Source organism: Rissa tridactyla, chromosome 8 (genome assembly GCF_028500815.1).
Source record: "Rissa tridactyla isolate bRisTri1 chromosome 8, bRisTri1.patW.cur.20221130, whole genome shotgun sequence".
Lineage (NCBI taxonomy): Eukaryota > Metazoa > Chordata > Aves > Charadriiformes > Laridae > Rissa > Rissa tridactyla.
The window spans coordinates 24,191,324-24,209,163 of record NC_071473.1 but is presented as its reverse complement, the minus strand read 5'-3'; the positions used below and the strand labels follow the sequence as shown (position 1 = coordinate 24,209,163).

The 17,840-nt window shown below is 54.8% G+C and overlaps 1 protein-coding gene across 4 annotated transcripts in view; it reads right to left on the bottom strand.

Annotated features, from left to right (window-relative positions):
- SUCO (SUN domain containing ossification factor) overlaps window positions 1-4,792 on the bottom strand; it is a 42,862-nt gene extending 38,070 nt beyond the window's left edge. For all 4 annotated transcript variants that reach the window (XM_054210643.1, XM_054210644.1, XM_054210645.1 and 1 more), the window contains exon 1: window positions 4,529-4,792. In XM_054210643.1, coding sequence (XP_054066618.1) covers window positions 4,529-4,593 — 65 coding nt within the window. In that variant the 5' untranslated portion in view covers window positions 4,594-4,792. The remainder of the gene's footprint in view (window positions 1-4,528) is intronic.
- Between the last annotated feature and the right edge of the window lie 13,048 nt (window positions 4,793-17,840).

The window sequence follows — 17,840 nt, the reverse complement described above, 5'->3', positions numbered from 1 at the left end:
CAGCAACCTCACGAGGTAGTACATGCCACTTTAGTACACCACTTGCATAACAAACAAATTTGAAGTTTCTAGGACAAACCTTTTAGAAGACACTGCATAAAGGCACTTCACTGATTTTCAAATAATTTTAGAAGGTAAACATTCAATAATTGATTGAGCCAAGCATTTGTTTTGCGTAAGACACCAGAGCCCCTGGTTGCATACAGCACCTTCAGCTTGAGCAGGCTATAAGCTAGGGATATTCATACTTGATTTCTAGGAGCCCAAGAGTTTCAAAGCAGCTTTTGTCCCAATCTTAACTACAGAGGAAAGACACTTCCAAACAAGATACTCCATATCTAGGAACATACTCTTCATTCTGAAAGCTGATGCCTGGAACAAAAGTTTTGATTATATGAATGCAGTGCCCAAATCACTTCATTTCTTCCTGCTATAAAATGCACACACAGAGTGCTTATTTTAATATCAGTCTTCCAAAGAGATTTAAGTAGCTACACAAGAAAAGAATCACCAGATAAAATTCTGAGTCCCAGTATAAGCAAGTTACACTAGCAGTTCTATACAGATCATTAGGGCAGTCAGTCTCCTGTAAACGTTATACTCTGCTAAAAAGAGGATTTCTATGTGTGATAAGAGGTGTGTTACACCAGAACACAAGCCTCTCCCTAGCTTCACCACTCAACACCTTTCTGTTATTAACAGATGCAAGTTCAAGGGCCAGAAGTCAGGAACAATAAATGTTCAATTCGCAAAACCTGTACTTCTGTGATCTCTAATCTGACTCACATAGCTTTTGCCTGTGCAGGACAGGAGCAGCAAAATAATCACTAGTGATGTTAACACACTGCCAATGCAGCACTGTTTTTTCAGAGCTCTTCTTGCATTACAGCAGCTCTAAACAAGCACACCTTCAAAAATGTAGAAGACAATGCAAATCAAAACTAGAAATACTTTCTCTCATTAAAATTCACATATAGGGAGGAATACAAACAAATATCAAAATATACACCCTTCCAATGTACTTGTATCTAAGCATTACCCCTGGCTACGCCACTGACCCAATCTGACCTTTACAATTCTCAAAGTACACTCTCACTATGGATTTCAGAGTCAAAACTACCAGACTAGGGGTTTTCTGTCAGAAACAGCACATCTTGCTGCCCAGTCACTTTGATACAAGCCTTACTTTGCCGATGCAGCACACTCACAACGGAACTACAACTAAAGAGTCCTGATGTGCACAGGCACTTAATCCCCATCTTCCTTTTCTTCATAGTTGTAAAGCCGAGGATGATAAAAGACTTCATAAAAGCTACGTAGATCAGGATGTGCAAAGCACTTTCTGGGATAGAATGAATCACAGAAAGGCAAATTAGTGCATGCACAATTTCTTTATTAAACTCATACCTAACACTTTGAAACTGCGGTTTATGGCAGACAAAAGCTGATGTCAGAACAATTTATACAGGTTACTCTTCGAACAACTGTCACAGCTCATCTCAATTCGATAGTATTCCTACAAGCTGCTAAATCTACCCCACTTATTCGGCTTTGTATATTGTCAAACTACAAAGCACTACAAATTTTAAAAGTATTTTTTATATTATGACCAGGCACACAAAGGGATTAACTGAAGCATAAAGAAAATCTTTGTAAATTCAGGACAACAGGAGTCATTTGTCACGTACAGCCAAAGCTCCAGACTGCACAGATGCATTTTATTTTTAGAGCACTACATTCCTAAGCCTTACCTCCATCAAAAGTATTTCCCTAAAACCATGCAGCCATCTCACCCTTTTGAACTATTTGGAACAACCTCGCTGGCTCAGGTTTGTCAGAGCGCTGCGTTTGTTCCATGCACGGTTTGCTTCAGAAAGCCTCAAGTACCCATCACTCTCTGATCCCACACTCCCAAAGAGCACTACGTTGCCTTCATTAAAAGACAGCAGCTAACAAATCCCTCAAGTCAAGCTTCTGTTTCTTTGTACATTTCCAAATACACAGTTGTATTTTTAACTTAAAGGATGAGATCTTTTAAAACAGTTTCCAGTTAGAAGACTGTCACATCAATCTTCCCCCGCCACACTTGATTTTTACCAATTAATATTTCTCCATTGGACAAACTTCTCTAGGCAACCTTTAAAACGTGTGATGGGAGATAAAAAAATAAATCATATTTTAAGCTTAAACACAGAAAAAAGCAACTGTCTATCCAGAAATAAAACAAAGTCCAGATTTAAAGAAAAAAAAAGACAGAGTCCAAGTAGCCCCAGGAGTGTTCTTTCAAGCAATTCTGGTTTGCCTTTTGTTTTTTCTCCCCTGGTTTTTTGTTTTTTATGTGATCATCTGTTGACCACCACCTTCATCTGTAAGAAAGCACTTCTCTCCTACTAGCATCAAATATTTTGGAGATTACATTTCAAGAAAACTAGATTTAAAAAGCCAACATTTGTCACACATGCCAACATTTATAACATAAAGCCTTCCATTTACTACTTAAAGTTTCTTAACTGCTTATGTGAACAGAATTGCCTATTTTCTTTTTAGGAAAAAGTTATATACATCACAATTTATGTTACGTAGTCCAGCAAGAAGGCAGAAATTAATAGACTTCAAGACTTTCCAATTACAAATCTGACACAGCTCCTGAAATTAAAGCAAGCCACAATGCCATCCTGCAAACAGAGGAACTTAAACTCTCTAACATGAATTTATGTTTGGACAACAGAGACTAGAGAACTGGAGTTGTAGCCCTCTCAACATCTAAATTAATCTACTGGCTCTTTAATCAAAAGCAGCCAGGGTGAGCAGGGTGAACACACAGTCTCAATTTATTTTATTTTTAAACAGCCAAAGATTTGGGATACTCTGATGCAAGCTCTGAGATAAAACACTGCTTGAAAGAGCAACCTCTTAAGAAGTAAGAAAAAACTCAGCTTGATTTTTTTTCCTAACCATACCCAAGATGAATGCAGAAGTTGTCTGAGTTTTACAGAACAATTATGTTATTTCAACAAGTTAGTTGAACATGCTATGCCTTTATCAATATGGAATAGGCATATGAACTTTTTCTTAAAGTAAACAGTTCCGTCAAAACAGCAAACTAAGAACTCAACAATAAAAATATTACTCTGACCATGCATATATCATTAAACTGATAACACCTTTGTTAACAAATTATCCTGAGGCAGAAACAGGTTATCAGCCTTCAAGACAAAGAAAGAAACAAAAACTGTCTTCCTAATAAGAATCCTAACACACAGAACCTTTGGTGAGAAAAAACTTAATTGTCCAACAAGAAAAGCTGTCTGAAGACAGTTACCTCTGGTTGACAGCTCAGTTACCTGTACAGCAAGGAGTTTTTTCTTTGAAAATTTTGCTAAATGTAAACACAGCAATGGAGTTCTCAAGCACTTGTTAGATTCACTGGTTTAACTCCCAAAAATAAAAATGTGATGACACTAACCAAATTGCCCAAGCTCAGTAACGCCGGCGTCAGCACCAGATATGCAACTGATTCTGTACAGAGAGATGCCTGGGCTCCCCCTTCTTCATCCAACTACAATCAACTGTGAGACAACACAGAGCTTCGAGACTATTTTAAATTATTTTTTTTTTAATATTTAAACAATTTATGGGAAAGGTATTAAAATAATACACAAGATACACAACTATCTCTAACAACTGCTGTTCAGCTTTCATATTTGCAGTTTGCTGTTCAAACTGGCTAGCATTTCTCAAACAGTGAGTCACAGAGTTCAAAGGAGGCCAAAGTTTAAGAAGCTTCAAACTTAGCATATGGCAATATATTCTCCTAATATTTGTATTTTAATAAACATCACATTTGAAGGAAGCTTGAAAGCAAAGTAAACAGAAGATGGTGGAACAAGGTATACAGCTAAGGTAATCACTATGAAAAACACTCTCAAAGACCTAACCAGTGCAAAAATTAAAGGGCTCGTTGGCTTTAATTTAACACAACTCCAGCCAGCCTTGGTTTCAAGAATAAGGCATCGAGATTTTTCAGAGAATACACCAAGAGCTCAGCCTAGAACTGGAAAAGCGAGCAAGCCTTCCAGTTAGAGGCACAGGCCGGCAACAAAATACATCGGGAAGCGAAGAGCCTAACTTTGAACGCCTGATACTCGAGGGCTGACTCCACGTCTGACACCGCTTGTTTTCCACGAACACAACAATCACCCACAGCAGCGGCAACCACCCTCCCGAGAGCTGTTACCTGCCTTTCCCTTAACGCAACACCGCCGCTGCCGCCACGATAACGCCTTATTTTTTTTATTTCCAAAAGGAGGCATCTTTCTTTCCCTACTGCCACCACCTCCAGCTCCGCGCGTCCCCGACCATCGGCTCCCCCCACCCCAACACCAGGGCGCTCTCCCCGCCGCCGAGGGCGGCAGCGGCAGGGCCGACGCCGGGCCCCGAGAAGCCGCGAGGGGCGGGACACCCCCGCCGCCGGGAGGCCTCGGAGGAGCCTGCCTCCCCGCCGTGAGGGCGGACGGCGCTCACTCACCAGAGCAGGGCGCAGAGGAAGAGGCAGGAGCCCAGGGCCAGGAGCCGGTGGGGCGGCTCCCTCATCGTCGCCCCCGTCTACCTGCCGCGGCCGGGCAGAGGCGGCGCATCCTCCCCGGCAGAGGGACGGCGGGAGAAGCGCACCCGGGCGGCGGCGGCCACTGAGGTGGAACGACCGTTGGAGCGGCCCCTGCCGCCTCCTCCTCCCTCCAAGACGCAACGCGGCACGCGGCGGCGCGAGCGCGGCCGTTACTGCCCGCCGAACCGGGCCCCTCCCCCCTCCCCCCCCCTTGCCCCTTATCCCTTCACGCGCTGAGCTGGAAGGATACGCGTCACCCTCCCCGCCGCTCCGCCACGCCCCCTCGCTCCCGCCCCCACCAATGGCCGGCGCGCCCCTGAGGGTGGCCCCGCCCCCCAGCCACGGTTGCCGGCGCAGATTGGCTCTTCCGCCGCCAGCGCGGCGGCGAATCAAGGGAGCTGGCCTTGTCTTTCCCCACCCCTCAAAGGTCCTCCTCTGAGGTGTCTGCGTGAAACAAGCCGTTAAAGAGAAATTGCCGTAGCAATAAATGACGGCTGACAGCAAACCCGGGGCCGCGAGGCTCGCGGGGAACCTCACTACCTCTGATGCGAGGGGTATTTTAAGGAACGGCGGCTCCGGCGTGATGGCTTTTGCAATTTATTTTTTTTTTTTGATCAGGCTGCTCTGCTGGCTGCCCCGCAGAGCCGAGCGCTGATTGGGGCTCGCCGAGGCCCCCAGCGGAATAACCGCCGCGGAGTGGGGCGGGATAACGCCATTTCGCAGCGGGGCGCGGGGACTGCTGGGAGATGTAGTTCGGGCGCGCGGCGCGGTGGGGTCTGCCGCCGGCTGAGGGTCCGCGCCGCCATTTTGCGGGCGGCCCGAGGGAGCCCCTGAGGGGTGGTTGGGCTCAGGCCTCACCCGCTGGCAGCCGGATGGCGGCCCGGCCCGTGTTTATTGGCACAAGGGGTGCCAGAGAAGCGTTTAAGGTGGTTTTGTGCATATTTATTCACTGTAGGAGCAAGAGCTGAGCCAGGGTTTGCCCAGCAGCTGGCCGCGTGCGCCCTGAGGCCTGCATGGGGAGCGATTTCCAAGGAGCCGTGCCCGGGACCTGGCAGCCTGGCTAAGCCTTCCTGGCCCAGAGTCTCTCCTCAGCCCCATAAACTGCCTGTGTCCCGGCACTGCCTTCCCTCTGATGGCTGGGGCTGTGGGAGCAATTATGGGAGATGCTCAGGGGAATGCAGGCCAGGCAGCATGATCTCAACATCCATGGGCGCCCACTCCTGATGTGGGGTGGAAGAGAGGTGCCTTCCCTGGTCCTGGCACATATGCGTAGACAGGGAGAAAAACACAACAGTTCTCATCAAAACAGTAAGGATTTTGTAGATAGCCAGGCCTAAATCTGCCCATCTGAAGCATGGCATCGTAAGGCGGGCTTTATACTATAGCAGCCAAGAAAATCATCTTTGCAGCTTACTCCTGCCAAAGAAACAGCGGCAGGACGGGGGTTCCCACTGCTGCAGTGTGATCGGAGCAGCAACGTGTGCTGCTCTCCCAGCCCGCGGGGCGTTACCGCAGCCCCGAAAGGCACAGGTGGATTAGTCACGAGAATGCCGCGTTGGAAATGCGCACGTCAGGACTCTGAACAAAGAAGGACAGCTTCACCCGGAGGGAGGGACGGGAGGGTGTGAATCACAGCAGTCCTTGCGGGAGCAGGGCCCTCCCAGGCCACAGCTGCTGTTTTCCCAAAGGATCTCCAGCCCCAGCCCCATGAACCGGCCCTTACGGCCATCTGGAGGTGCTCCCAAAGAGGACAGGGTGCCTGTAGGGCTCAGCTTGGTGCTGCCGAGCCGCAGGATGGCGTGACTGGAGTCAGCCAGCTGTGGGTAGATGTTCCCAGCTGGCAGTGGAAACCTCTGGAGAGTCTTTGTGTCCTTTTCCTGATTTTTTTCGCCCTGTAATTTTGCGCTTTCATTAACACTTGGCATCCGCCACCCTTCCGAGAGCTCCGCGTGCCACAGACGGCAGACAGGCCTGCGTGCCAACGTGTTGTGGAGGAGGCAAAAGGGAGAAGCTCCAGCTTTGTGCCCCATCTCCACACAGGCCAGGGTTTAAAACCACCCCCCCAGCCAGCAAACCACAGGCTGCCCTGTGGCAGAAACACCATGTCCTGCAGTACACAAGGAGGGGGCTGTCGCAGGAGGATCCTCTTTGGAAAATGGAGGGGACAACAGCACAGGGGGCTTGCAGCGTAGCCAGAAGCCTGGCTTGGAGCTGCTGGACCAGGCTGTGACTCATTAGGTTGAACGGGAGGACATTCCTGTGCAAGTCACTGGTAGGTTTTGGAAGAAGCCGGTGGGATTTAACATGAACCTCTAGCAGAGGAAAATGGGCTCACTACACCACAGTACGGATTACACCGAGATGAAAGTGGCCGGGAGGGCGGCTCTGACAGAGAGCGGCTTTGCTTTGTGTCCCTGGTGTGACTACCTGCCACAGAGCCCACTGGTGGCTCTCCCAGCGGTGAGCCCAGCTGCCTCAGCACCGCTCAAGTCCCTGGTCGGGTCCTGTCACCCCAGGAGCGGGGATGACACAGGAGCTGCCCAACCGGTTACGGGAGTGAGGCAAATCCTGAAAACACTGAGGAGCTGCTTCGTGGCACCGGCGGGGTGTGAGCCAGCACCTTTACCACGAGGGTTTCCACAGCCTTTTGCAGCGCTGGAGCCAAGACACGGCACAGCGGCAGCGTGGATCCGTGCCTGTGTGGGCATCTGACTGTCCTTGGGAGGGTTATGAGCAGAGACGCGGTGCGGAGGGCCCGGCCGTGCCTCCGGGGACCTGCGCAGAGCAATGTGGGTGCAGAATGCCGCTGTGCCCAGGGCGCATCTCCATGCCGTTCCCTGGGAGCTGCCTTGGAGGTGGGAAATTCCCAGAGCTGTGGGAGCAACAGTGCATGTCCCACCCGCAGCTGTTTTAACCGTGTCAGGGAGTGCCCCAAATCCCCCCCTTCGGGGCTGGAGGGTGCCGCAGAGGGCAGGGCAACGCAGGCTTTGGCTTCAGCTGCTTCCCTCTGCCTCCTGCAGGACGTGACCCCCAGAGAGGCGTGTAGGGCTCGTCTCCTTCATGGATGCTGACGGAGTTATGGTACCTTCCCTTTTGAGTGAGAGCGGTGTGTCTGCACAGGGAGATGCCAGGCAAAGTGTACACCTGCACACCCGGCATCCTGCCTCCAACCAGAGGAGTCACCCGTGGCCACCTCACCCAGCAGGCAGCGAGCACTTTCCTATCCCACCAACACAGCCTCAGCTGCAAACTCTGTGCCTTGGGGATGGCCTGGACCAGAGCAATAGAGAAATCCATCCATGAAGCATTAGAATTTTTAAACAACTGCTTAGCTGTCTGCTAGAAGAGCCAGCAAATATTTATTAACCCATCGCTAAGTATTTCCAGCCAGAGCACTTGCCTTGGCGCTGGCAGGCGGTGCTTTGCTCAGAGCCATGCCACAGCGTACGGCTGGGACCGTCTCCGTTGTCAGTCTCCCTCGTGCTCCCAGGACAGTAATTCTTCCAGCCACCTCGCCAAGAGTTTTTCCCTAAGAGGAGGGGAAAAGGCTGCTAAGCCGCACTCGCTCAGCCCATACGGCTGCTCTCGACTGGCACAGCTCCCGCACGCCACAGTCCCGTTACCAGCTGGGGATTAATCACATACAGCTTAGACCAAACACAGCTGAAGAGCTGTCACGGAGGACACATCGTTTCAGGGGAACCATTACAGTGACTGGTCAGGATCCCAGAGAAAAAGCCCCTTCGAGTCAGTCAGCAGCAGGTATGAGCGTCCACCGAAAGTGCCTGGTGCCATCAGCCAGACAGAGGTTTCGATTCATCACCTCTGACATACCCGCATACCAACGCTTGCTAAGCTTGTTTCTCAGCCACTGATAAGATGAGCAGTATAATGGTTAAAAAGAAAAAAATTTAGAGATTACCCAATCTCCCAACACAAGCCCATAATTAACCCAAAGCCCATTGTACTGTAGGGTTACCGGGGAGCAAATACTTACATGGGAGTCTCAAAAAGCACTGCATGTTTTCAGCAGGGGTTTGGCTTGCTCTTGGCTGAATTTCTCTTGGCCAAACCCCAGGATGCGGCGAGCTGGTACAGTCCCCACGAAGGGTTAGCCCTGCTGTGGGGCTGAATTCCAGCCACCTCCTCACCCGATGCTACATGTACCTGCGTCCCCCGGGCAGGGAGGACTCTCTGTGCCTGCAGTGTTGATGTGCAGGCACAGAAGTCTCTGAGCACGCAAAGCCCAACTGGTCGCGTTGGCAGCGATAGGAGCATCGAGCTGCCGACCAGGAATAAAAGCCGGGTTGTGGTGCTCAGCCCCCCAGGTAGGGAGAGCTGGAGGTGGCCACTAAAGGGGCACCTTGGTGCAGTGTTTCTGAGCGGGAGGAAAGAAAACGTGCTGCTGTTTTGCCTTCAAACCCTGCACAGCAATGGGGCAATGCTTGTCCATCGTGCTCCAACACTCAAACGCACCCAGTGTGTTGTACAGGCTGTAGAGTATCTCCCAGAGATTTGGGCCACGGGGGAATGTTTGACTTCTGGAGGGACACCGGATCCTGGGTTACACCCTGGGCCTTCATCTTTCAGCACTTTCCAGCGTTTGGTCGCTGCACATGCTGAGCCTTTTCTCCCGTTCATCCCTATCTGCTCTTTACAAAGGCTGCTTGTTTTCCCAAGTGGGTTTTTTTTTTTTTCACATGTGATTTAATTCACACAAACTCCTTTCTTCTTCTGGCTATTGATCTTGGCTCCTTACTGCTAAAATAAAGTAAATCTTTCGTAAGGGTGTTCTGACAACGCAACTTTTGTTCCTTCCAGACACAATTTCCTGTTTAATTTCCGGACCGTTTCTTATTTAGTAAAGGAAAAGCTGTAAATTGCAAGATTGCTTCAGAGAGTTTCCTCTGACTTTAGATGAACTGTTAACCACTCGCAGGAGAGAATCCAGCAAACTAGTGTAAAACTTCTTTTTTAAAAATCCTGCATTTCTTTTACGTCTTTTGTAGCTCACACTGGGAGGGAAGACGTGGTGCAAAAAAAAAAAAAAAAAGAGGTTGGAATTCTTTTCTTGCAAAACCAAACGGGAGCAGCTCTGCCTGCAGCTGAGCTGGTAATTGCTCTTTCGTCACTCAATAAACTCTCTCCACGAGATGGGATTTTTGGGGAGGGTTGCAGCAAGGTTTCACCCCTGGGATGAGGCAGCAGGAACCATCGGTGGAGTTTGCACTGGAGATGCTGCTTGTCTCACACCTCTGCCGGGCTGGGGCTGCCACGCTGTCCCACAGGGAGGGGTCTGCAGTCCCAAATGTGGGTTCCAGGCATCCCCCTGCACGGATGCCAATTCCCGCTCCCACACCCCTCCTTTAAAACCCAGGAGACGCCACGCAGGGCTGCCACCATGGTCACGGCGACTGGCCGATCAGACTGCAGGTACTTGCAGGCCGGGTCACGGAAACGCTTACTCTGCGTAGAGACTCGTTAGGTTTACATAATGTGGGACGGTGCGGTGGTGTGGGACGGCGCCGAGGAGCAGTGGGCAGCTCTCCTCTTGGCAGGCAGGGACGATGGCACGCAGTGACACTTGGCAGGGGCTGCGTGACCTGGTGTAGGAGAGCGACTGCTCTGATCTCCAGCCAGCCGGCCCCAATCCCGCCTGAAAGAGCCTTGAAATCTGGCACGGGGAATGGTAGCACAGTCCCGCAGCTCCCGAAAGCACTGATGGAGCCATGGCCGGGGACCACCTGTGGCAGGCTCAGACCCCTCGCGTGGCTCTTGGCAGGGGCAAAGCTGGGCACGGAGAGAGATTTCCCCCACCTGGCTCTGAGCCCCTTCTTTAGTGGCTCAAAACCTGAAAATCAAAACTTTAAGATGAAGAAAATTAATTGAAATGGGAATTCCGCTTTTCAAAACCTTTGTATTTGGTTTGCTCATTTCAGGTGGCTTCGAGCGGGGCTGCCCAGACAGGCTGCAGTGGGAAGCCGCAGCATCTCCCGGCGCCGTTTTTGGGACCACAGAACCCCTGCACGATGGAAAATACCATTTCCTACAGCCGGTGATTGGGAGCGGATGGAAAATGGCTTTAAGGAGAAAGGACCCACCAGCTTTCCCTAGCCCAGCTGGCAGGCATTCAAGGTATGACCTTCAGCAGCATCTCGGCTCAATGCCGTGCCCCCAGTGCAGAGGCCGCTGCCCGCTGCCAGCTGGAGAAGACAGCGCCAAGCACGATGTGAGGGTGGCAGATGAGGAGCTGCTCTTGACATCCAGGGGAAGTTGATGGAGTGGGGAAAGTCCAAACGGCCGCCAACAGCTGAGAAACAGAGAAATCAAAATTAACACTTGGTCGCATGATGGAAATGTGGTTTGGGACCAGCAGCTGCCCCACAGGGTGAACTGCTGCGGTGGGCACCTGCTGGTCCCCCCGATGCTTCCTGGCAGCTGCCAGCTGAGCCCCCCTGGGAAGTAAGAAAGCAGATCTCGCTACAGAAAACGAGAAACAGCAAAACTTCGTGACTGAGGTGTAAACCTTTTTTTGGTCTCTATTTCAGGGAGGACGGCGTGGGCTGAAGCTGCCCATAAGCACTGAGGGGCCGGGAAAGCACCCGGTGCAACGCGGCGCTTGGTTTCCTCCGTGGCCCCATGCAAATTGAGGCCAAAGTGGGCAACGTCACAGGCGCGTGATCCAGCAAGACAGCACATCCGCGGCTTGCTCAACAAAAAACCAAAACCCAGAGCCCCCCCTGGGGCTGGGAGGGCAGTTGGGGCCCCGGAGCAGCGGTGCTGGGAGCATGCCGGGAGGACGGCACAGCCTCTGCAGGAGCAGCAGATGCAAGCAGTGGGGGTGAGAGACGAGAAGGGCCAGCTGGGCACAGACAGGGAACGCAACGGGCTCAGCTGCCTCCCTTCCCATTTTGCCAGATGCTAAAATAACCCAAATTCCCACCTGGCTCCTTCCTTCCCTGGCACATATTTAAAAATAGGGAGGTGGGTGAGGGGGTGACCGGTGGCGGGGAGCGGCACTCGTCAGGGACCCACGGGCTTGCATGGGAACGTGCACGTCCTGCAGGGCCTGGCCCAAGGGATTCTCCTCCCCGTGTTTTGGGGTAGGACGAGCTCGTGTTGCAGGGAAAAGCCCTGCGTGGGCTGGGGTTTCCCAGCAGCGTAAAACACACCTCGACTCGACATTGCACCACTCTTCCCAAGAACGTGGGCTCCTGCTTGGAGGCTCCAGGCAGGTGTTCGTGGGAAGAGAGCAGGAAGGGCTCCTGGGGAGAATATCTCCTCCGAAACTGCTGTGTTTCCAGGCTGAGGCCATGCTGTGTTTGAACAAATGCCTCTTTACTAGTCAAATGAGAAGGCGAGCACAGAGAAAGATCCTTTTGCAGCACACCAAACTAAAGCAGTGAATTACAACCTCTTTTGACCTGTCCATACCAAATTTTTCCCCAACTACACTTCCTATAAAATCCAGCCCGTTTGCATGCACTGTTTCATCCAGCATCCTCCTCCCCTTCTATTTCTGGCTTTGATTGCACTTACACAGCCAAAGAACAAAAATATCCCCTGTGCAGACGGTAAAAACCTCATTAGGAAACTCTGGGTCCCTTTGCGCCTCTCGCTCTGGGTTTTTCAGTGTTTTGCGACCTGCAGCTCTTGATGCCTTTTCACTGACTGCAGCAGAGCTGGGTCAGCATTTCCCATCCCATCTCATCCCCACGCTTCAAACTCGGGGCTAAACAAAGGGGAACGGAGTCAGAAACCGCTCAGCAAAGCTTTGTTGCAGAGCCCCAGCCCTGCTCTGCTGGGTCTCGGGGCCACCCGTGTGAACCATAAGACCCTCCTTACACCCGAATTTTGGACATTTTTCACCTTCCATGGTGACCCACACTCAGGTCCCACAGGCAGGTTTTAGTTTTTTACCCCCAAGGTCTGGTTTCCTCCCTGTACCTGTGCGTTAGGGATGTGCCACGTACGGCTGAGGGTGGACCTGAGCTTACCTGGGCAGCTGAAGTTTGGACTCGTCCCACCGCGGAGTCCCCTGCAGCTGGCAGAGCACACCGCTGACGTCACTTTTGGCTACGGTTTCCTAGGGATAATTTTTTTTTTTTTAAAGCAGACTGAAAACCAAAAACCATCTTCACTAGGTGACAGCTTGACCTTCATGGGGTTCCCCTACAAAACAGGACCCTACTGACCCACTGCCCTGGAGCTGGCAGGGACCCCAGCCGGGCTGGCTTGTCCCGCTCCCTGGAGGCCAGCGCGGGCGGTGGGGAGGGCGTTCGGACATGGGAATTCACCAATCCGTGACCGCCAGGGAATGCCAGGACCGAGGGAGCTCAGTTTCACAGCTGCCCCAGAGGCTGTGTCTTCCAGAGGTCACATCCCTGCAAGCATGTGCCTTTCCACATCATGTCTTTCCTGCCACAGCTCCTCCACCCAGCTCCGCAGCAGCTTTCCCATCCCATCCCTCTCCCCCTGCAACAGGCTCAGCAAATCCCAAACCTCTCCCTGGCAGGTGGTGGTTCAGCCTGGGCTCCTCAGACCCAATCTCAATTTCCTGCACCGCTCTTTCCAGCCCGGAGCAGCATCACCAGGTTTCTCCAGTAGCCTTGGTACCTCCTCATCTCAGCTCCTTGCCTGGGGGAGTAACGAGCTTCCCCCTTTCCTAGCTGCTCTGCCTCCCTTCCCACCGCCCTTGTTCTCCCCTGCAAGACCTCATGTCTTGCACAGCCTGTCCCCCGTGCCCCTAGGATGCTGCCATGAGGGAAAATGGCAACTTACCAGCATTTAAGTCTTCTCTGTCCTGGGCAGGGGCTGTTCACCTGGGAGTGCCTCCATGGGGTCTCCAGAAAGATCCTGGCTTGCGCCCTGGAGCAGGCTCCACTCCATAAGGCACGTTGTGCTCTGGAAATGAGCTGCCTGGGACAGGGAGTGCTGACACCGAAACCGGTGATGTCCCCGCCAGGAGCTCCTGGTGCTCCCAACACTGCCCAGCCTCGGGATGGAGACCCGTGGGGATCGTGGCACGCTCCCTGCCCTGGCTGCACCACCGGCACAGTGGCCGGGGCCAGTGCGGCCTCCGCTGAGCCTGTATGGAACAGCATCCCTTACCTGAGCTTGCAGAGAGGCTTCCTGGGTGGTGGGAGATGCTGCAGAGAGCAGGAGGGCTCGGGAGGGTCTGGGCAGCTTCAGCTGGGTCCGGCCAGCAAAGCCGTGGGCAAGAGCTGCACCTGAGGGGGCCCAGGAGCATCCCTTGGTGGCACGGGCTGCCCTCGGCAGCGGTGTCGCTGTGCGGGGGATGCCATTGCTGGCTCACACGCTGCCACGTGGCCCAGGTCCCCCTAGGACCAGGATGCATACCTGGATCTAGGAAATCTGACCCGCACACTGGGAAGGGACATGCTTGGGAGAGATGGAGCAGCACCAGACTGCACCGTGCCCAGGCACACGGCCACAGGTGACCCCAGGGCAACCAGCCCTGCGTGCCCCAGCACCCCGCCGTGGAGCTCAGGGCTGGCGTCGTCCCACTCCGTGTTGGGGCCTGAATGCAAAAAAATCCTTAAATAGGTGACAGCAGGAGAGCAGGCGCAGCCTGTGTCGTGGAGCCATTTAAGGCAGGAGACAGTCTCTGGGCATGGAAAAATGCAGCAGCTGGAGCTGCGCCAACCTCCCCCCTGAAAAACATTCCTGCGGAGGGAGGGTTCGGCTCCAGGGTCAAAGGGGGAGGCTGGGGGATCGCTCGGCAGAGAAACGAAGCCCCAGCGTCCATGGCTGCCCCGTCCGTCCCACCGCCCCAAGGCCCATGGCGGGACCCAGCTTCACCGCAGCAACCCGGGGACACGCAGCACAACCCTCGCAGGCACCGCTCGCTGCAGAGGGACGGCAAGAAGGACGGAGCCCGCACCGCCAGGCAGCCTGCAGAGCTGCCGGCACCGTGACGGACATGGGGGCAGCCCTGTCCCCCGCCGGGTGACGAGGTTGGGATGCAGGGCAAGAGCCCCCGCCGAGGCACACGGAGAGGTGCAGGAGCTGCCATCATCCATGCAGCCTCAGGCAAGCTCAAAGACTACACAGGGTGTGCTGTTTAGTTATTTTGAAGCCGACTTCTCTGCGGCAAAAGTGATGGTCCCACCCTGAGGAGAAGCAGATGCACCTGGAGGCAGCCCCGCACCGGCGGGGGGCACGGGGGGGCAGTGCCCTCCATACTTTGATATTCAAACATCTCCAGAGGAGGCCTAGATCAGTCACAGCTATTTCAGTCCCAGCCCGTCACCTTTTCCAGCCTTCCTTCCAAACAGCTTTAGCAGGGTATTCAAACATTCGGAGCCTGGCAGACGCTAAACAAATCCGCAGTGGGGGTCCCTTTGCGAAGGGCAGGGGGCAGCCAAGCCAGCAGGTCCTCAACATATACAGAGTTTGTGGTGCCATGGCGTCTCCAGCTCCTCGTTCTTGCATTTCAGCAGAGGGTCTCAAAGCACTCGCCATCTTACAGCCTCTCCAGAGGCCAGTGGCACTTGGGGACACCTAATTGTGGGGTGAGGGAGGTCTTGTTGCATGGAATCCAGGGTGGGAATTAAGATGCTCACAAAGGGCTTTTGCATCCTTGACCTTAGCTACTACTCATCCCACCAAGCAAGCCCCGCTGGCCACGTAGCCCCAGGAGGGCTGAGGGGTGACTCCACGGCACACATTCCCCTCTGACCGGCAGGTACGGATGGTGACGTGGCCAGTCTATGGCTGTTGTGCAGGCGGGTGAGTCATTCCCCTGCAGGCAAAGTCTGGGCCACCTGGGGAATGGCTGAGCTGCCCTTTGGACTGCGGGCGGTACGTTCACACCGTGGCAGGGCACACACTGTCCCCTCCCGTGGGGACACAGAGCCAACACAGCCGTGGCAGCTGCTTCATGCTGGGAGCCCATTGGGGTCCCCAAGGCACTAAGTGGGCACCAGGCCCTCTGGGTCTCGGTGCTGCCAAGGGTGCGGAGCCAGCGCCGGAGTGATCCCCTTGTCCAGGGGCTGGGCTCCCCATGGGGGGGCTACAGCTGCTGTGCTGGCATCTCCCAGAGGGGCTGGGCTTTGCCACCACCATGGCTGGCATTGCCCGGCCTGGCTCTACGACGCTGCAAGTCACCAACCAGCAGCAGTCTCCCACCTCTCCCTGCCTCTGAGGGGAACTTTGGCGGCCCACAGCAGAGGAGATTTCAAGGGACACGAGAAGCATCCCTCGCCCCTGGGGTTTCCAGATAGACTGGACCACATGGAAGCAGCATCGTGGCCCAGCCCCAGGCCAGCCCACTGTTCCCGGTCCCCAGAGCATCACCGTTACGTTACGCACAAGATTCCGGGGCCAAGTCAAACCAAACCTGCCGTAACCCACCCGCGGGAGCGCAGCATTGCCCTGCCGGTGCCCATGGGAGGTGGCATCCTTCCACCGTGGTGGCCATAGCGGTTCTCAGGGGAGCAGGAGGGGCACGCTGCCCTCCAAGCTCCTCTCTTACGCACCCCAGCTTTACTCTGCGACTTTGGGAGAACAACATTTTGTTCAAAATCTCGAGTTCCCAGGCCCTGGGCTTCAAGGCAATGCCAGCAACGGCGGGAGCTGGCAGCACTCCCTGACCCTGTGGGCACCAGCTCGTGCACGTGGAGGCACGAGCATGGAGGCACACACGTGGCCCCGTACAGAGCGCAGGGATGGGGGCTTTTCAGTAGGGCAGCTGAAACTGAGTCCAGCTCCATCCCGACTTGGAGGCTGCTGGCTTTGTCCCTTGGCATGGGGTGTCTGCTGGGGGTGAGCAGCCGCTCCTGCACTGCAGAGCAAGCGGAATGGCTGAGCCGCTCTGTGGTGACATCTAAAAAGTGTCACCTCCTCAGCCCGCAGGCACACCGGCAGCGTGGGGGTTACCTGCCACTCTGCACGTATCTGGACGAGGTGGCGTCCTGCTCAGAGAGTCGGAGAGTCCCCTGCGGCAGGCGCTGGCTGGCTCTTGCCTGTGCAAAGGCAAACATGCGAGGGCTGGGGGTGGGGGGGGCACAGAAACAACCAACGGCTCTTTCACCTGCTCCCACCGTGGCAGGACGGCCATGAACGCCCCTTCCCGAAGCACAAACAGGGCAGTGTTCGGGGCTGCTCTACCCCAGGCTGAGGCCTCTCGGGTGAGGCCAAAGTAAGCAGCTCCTCCACAGCAAGCGCCTCTGCGGGGCCGGGAAGGCTCTGACCTGAGCACAAACACACACGCGCTCGGGGAAAACTCCCCTCGACTCTGCAAAACCTCCCCTCGTCCCTTTATGCTCCCCAGTCCCCTCGCCCCAGGCCGGCTCGGTCCCTTTGGGCAGCGCAGGAGATGGGTGTCTGCACTTCTCGGACCCTGCTCGACCACGACTTCTCCCTTTCCTCCTCCTGCTCTGCTCCTTGCGGGTGCCAGCAGGCTCGGGGAGCGGGGCAGGCTCGGGGAGCGGGGCAGGACCGAGCTGTGAGCAGGTGGGAGCCGCAGGGGAGAGGCGACCCGTGCTTACAGCATCCCACCCACATTTCCCGACCTGGCTGCCAGAGCCTGGTTTGGCCAGAAAAGCAGGTGCCTCGGTGGGCCGGGACGGGGAGCAAGGCTTGTGACATGGGCTGGGGTCACTCGGCCGGACACACACGGGGTCGTCCAAGCACTGAGAGGGCCAGACCAGATCCCACCGGCCGGCTGCGCCCTTCTTGATGGCCACTTAGGGGTGGCATATTGGGGCTGCAGGAGGGTCCCCCGGGAGAGCTCTTCACCGCAGCGTGCTGGGACCACGGCAGGGCCGGCCCAGCCCACAGCAGGAGCGTCCCTCCTTCCCGTGGTACCTCCTGCGTTTTGGGGGGGACAAGGAGAGCGAGACACCCCCAGCAGCACCTCCACGCAGACGCCAGCGTGTCGCCATAAGGGCTGTGACACTCGGGATGGCCAGATGCTGGCACGGAGCTGGGGGCTGGGGTCCCAAACAGGGGGACAGGGCAGAGGGGAGGGTCGCCCCGGAGGAGGGGGAGCCCCCTCGTGCCTGACGGTGCCTCATCCCGGTGGAAGGACCCGGAGGATCCTCCCGGCCCGGGCAGCCCCGTCCCCAGCCCGACTCGCAGCTGCTGCCGGCCACCCCCTGGCGGCACAAACCTCCCTCCTCCAACCCCCCCCGCCGCTTGTTCCGGCACCAGCAGCACCGTTTCCCGGCGGCTCCCGCCGGCAGGTGGCAGCCCCGAGCGCCCCGGCGTC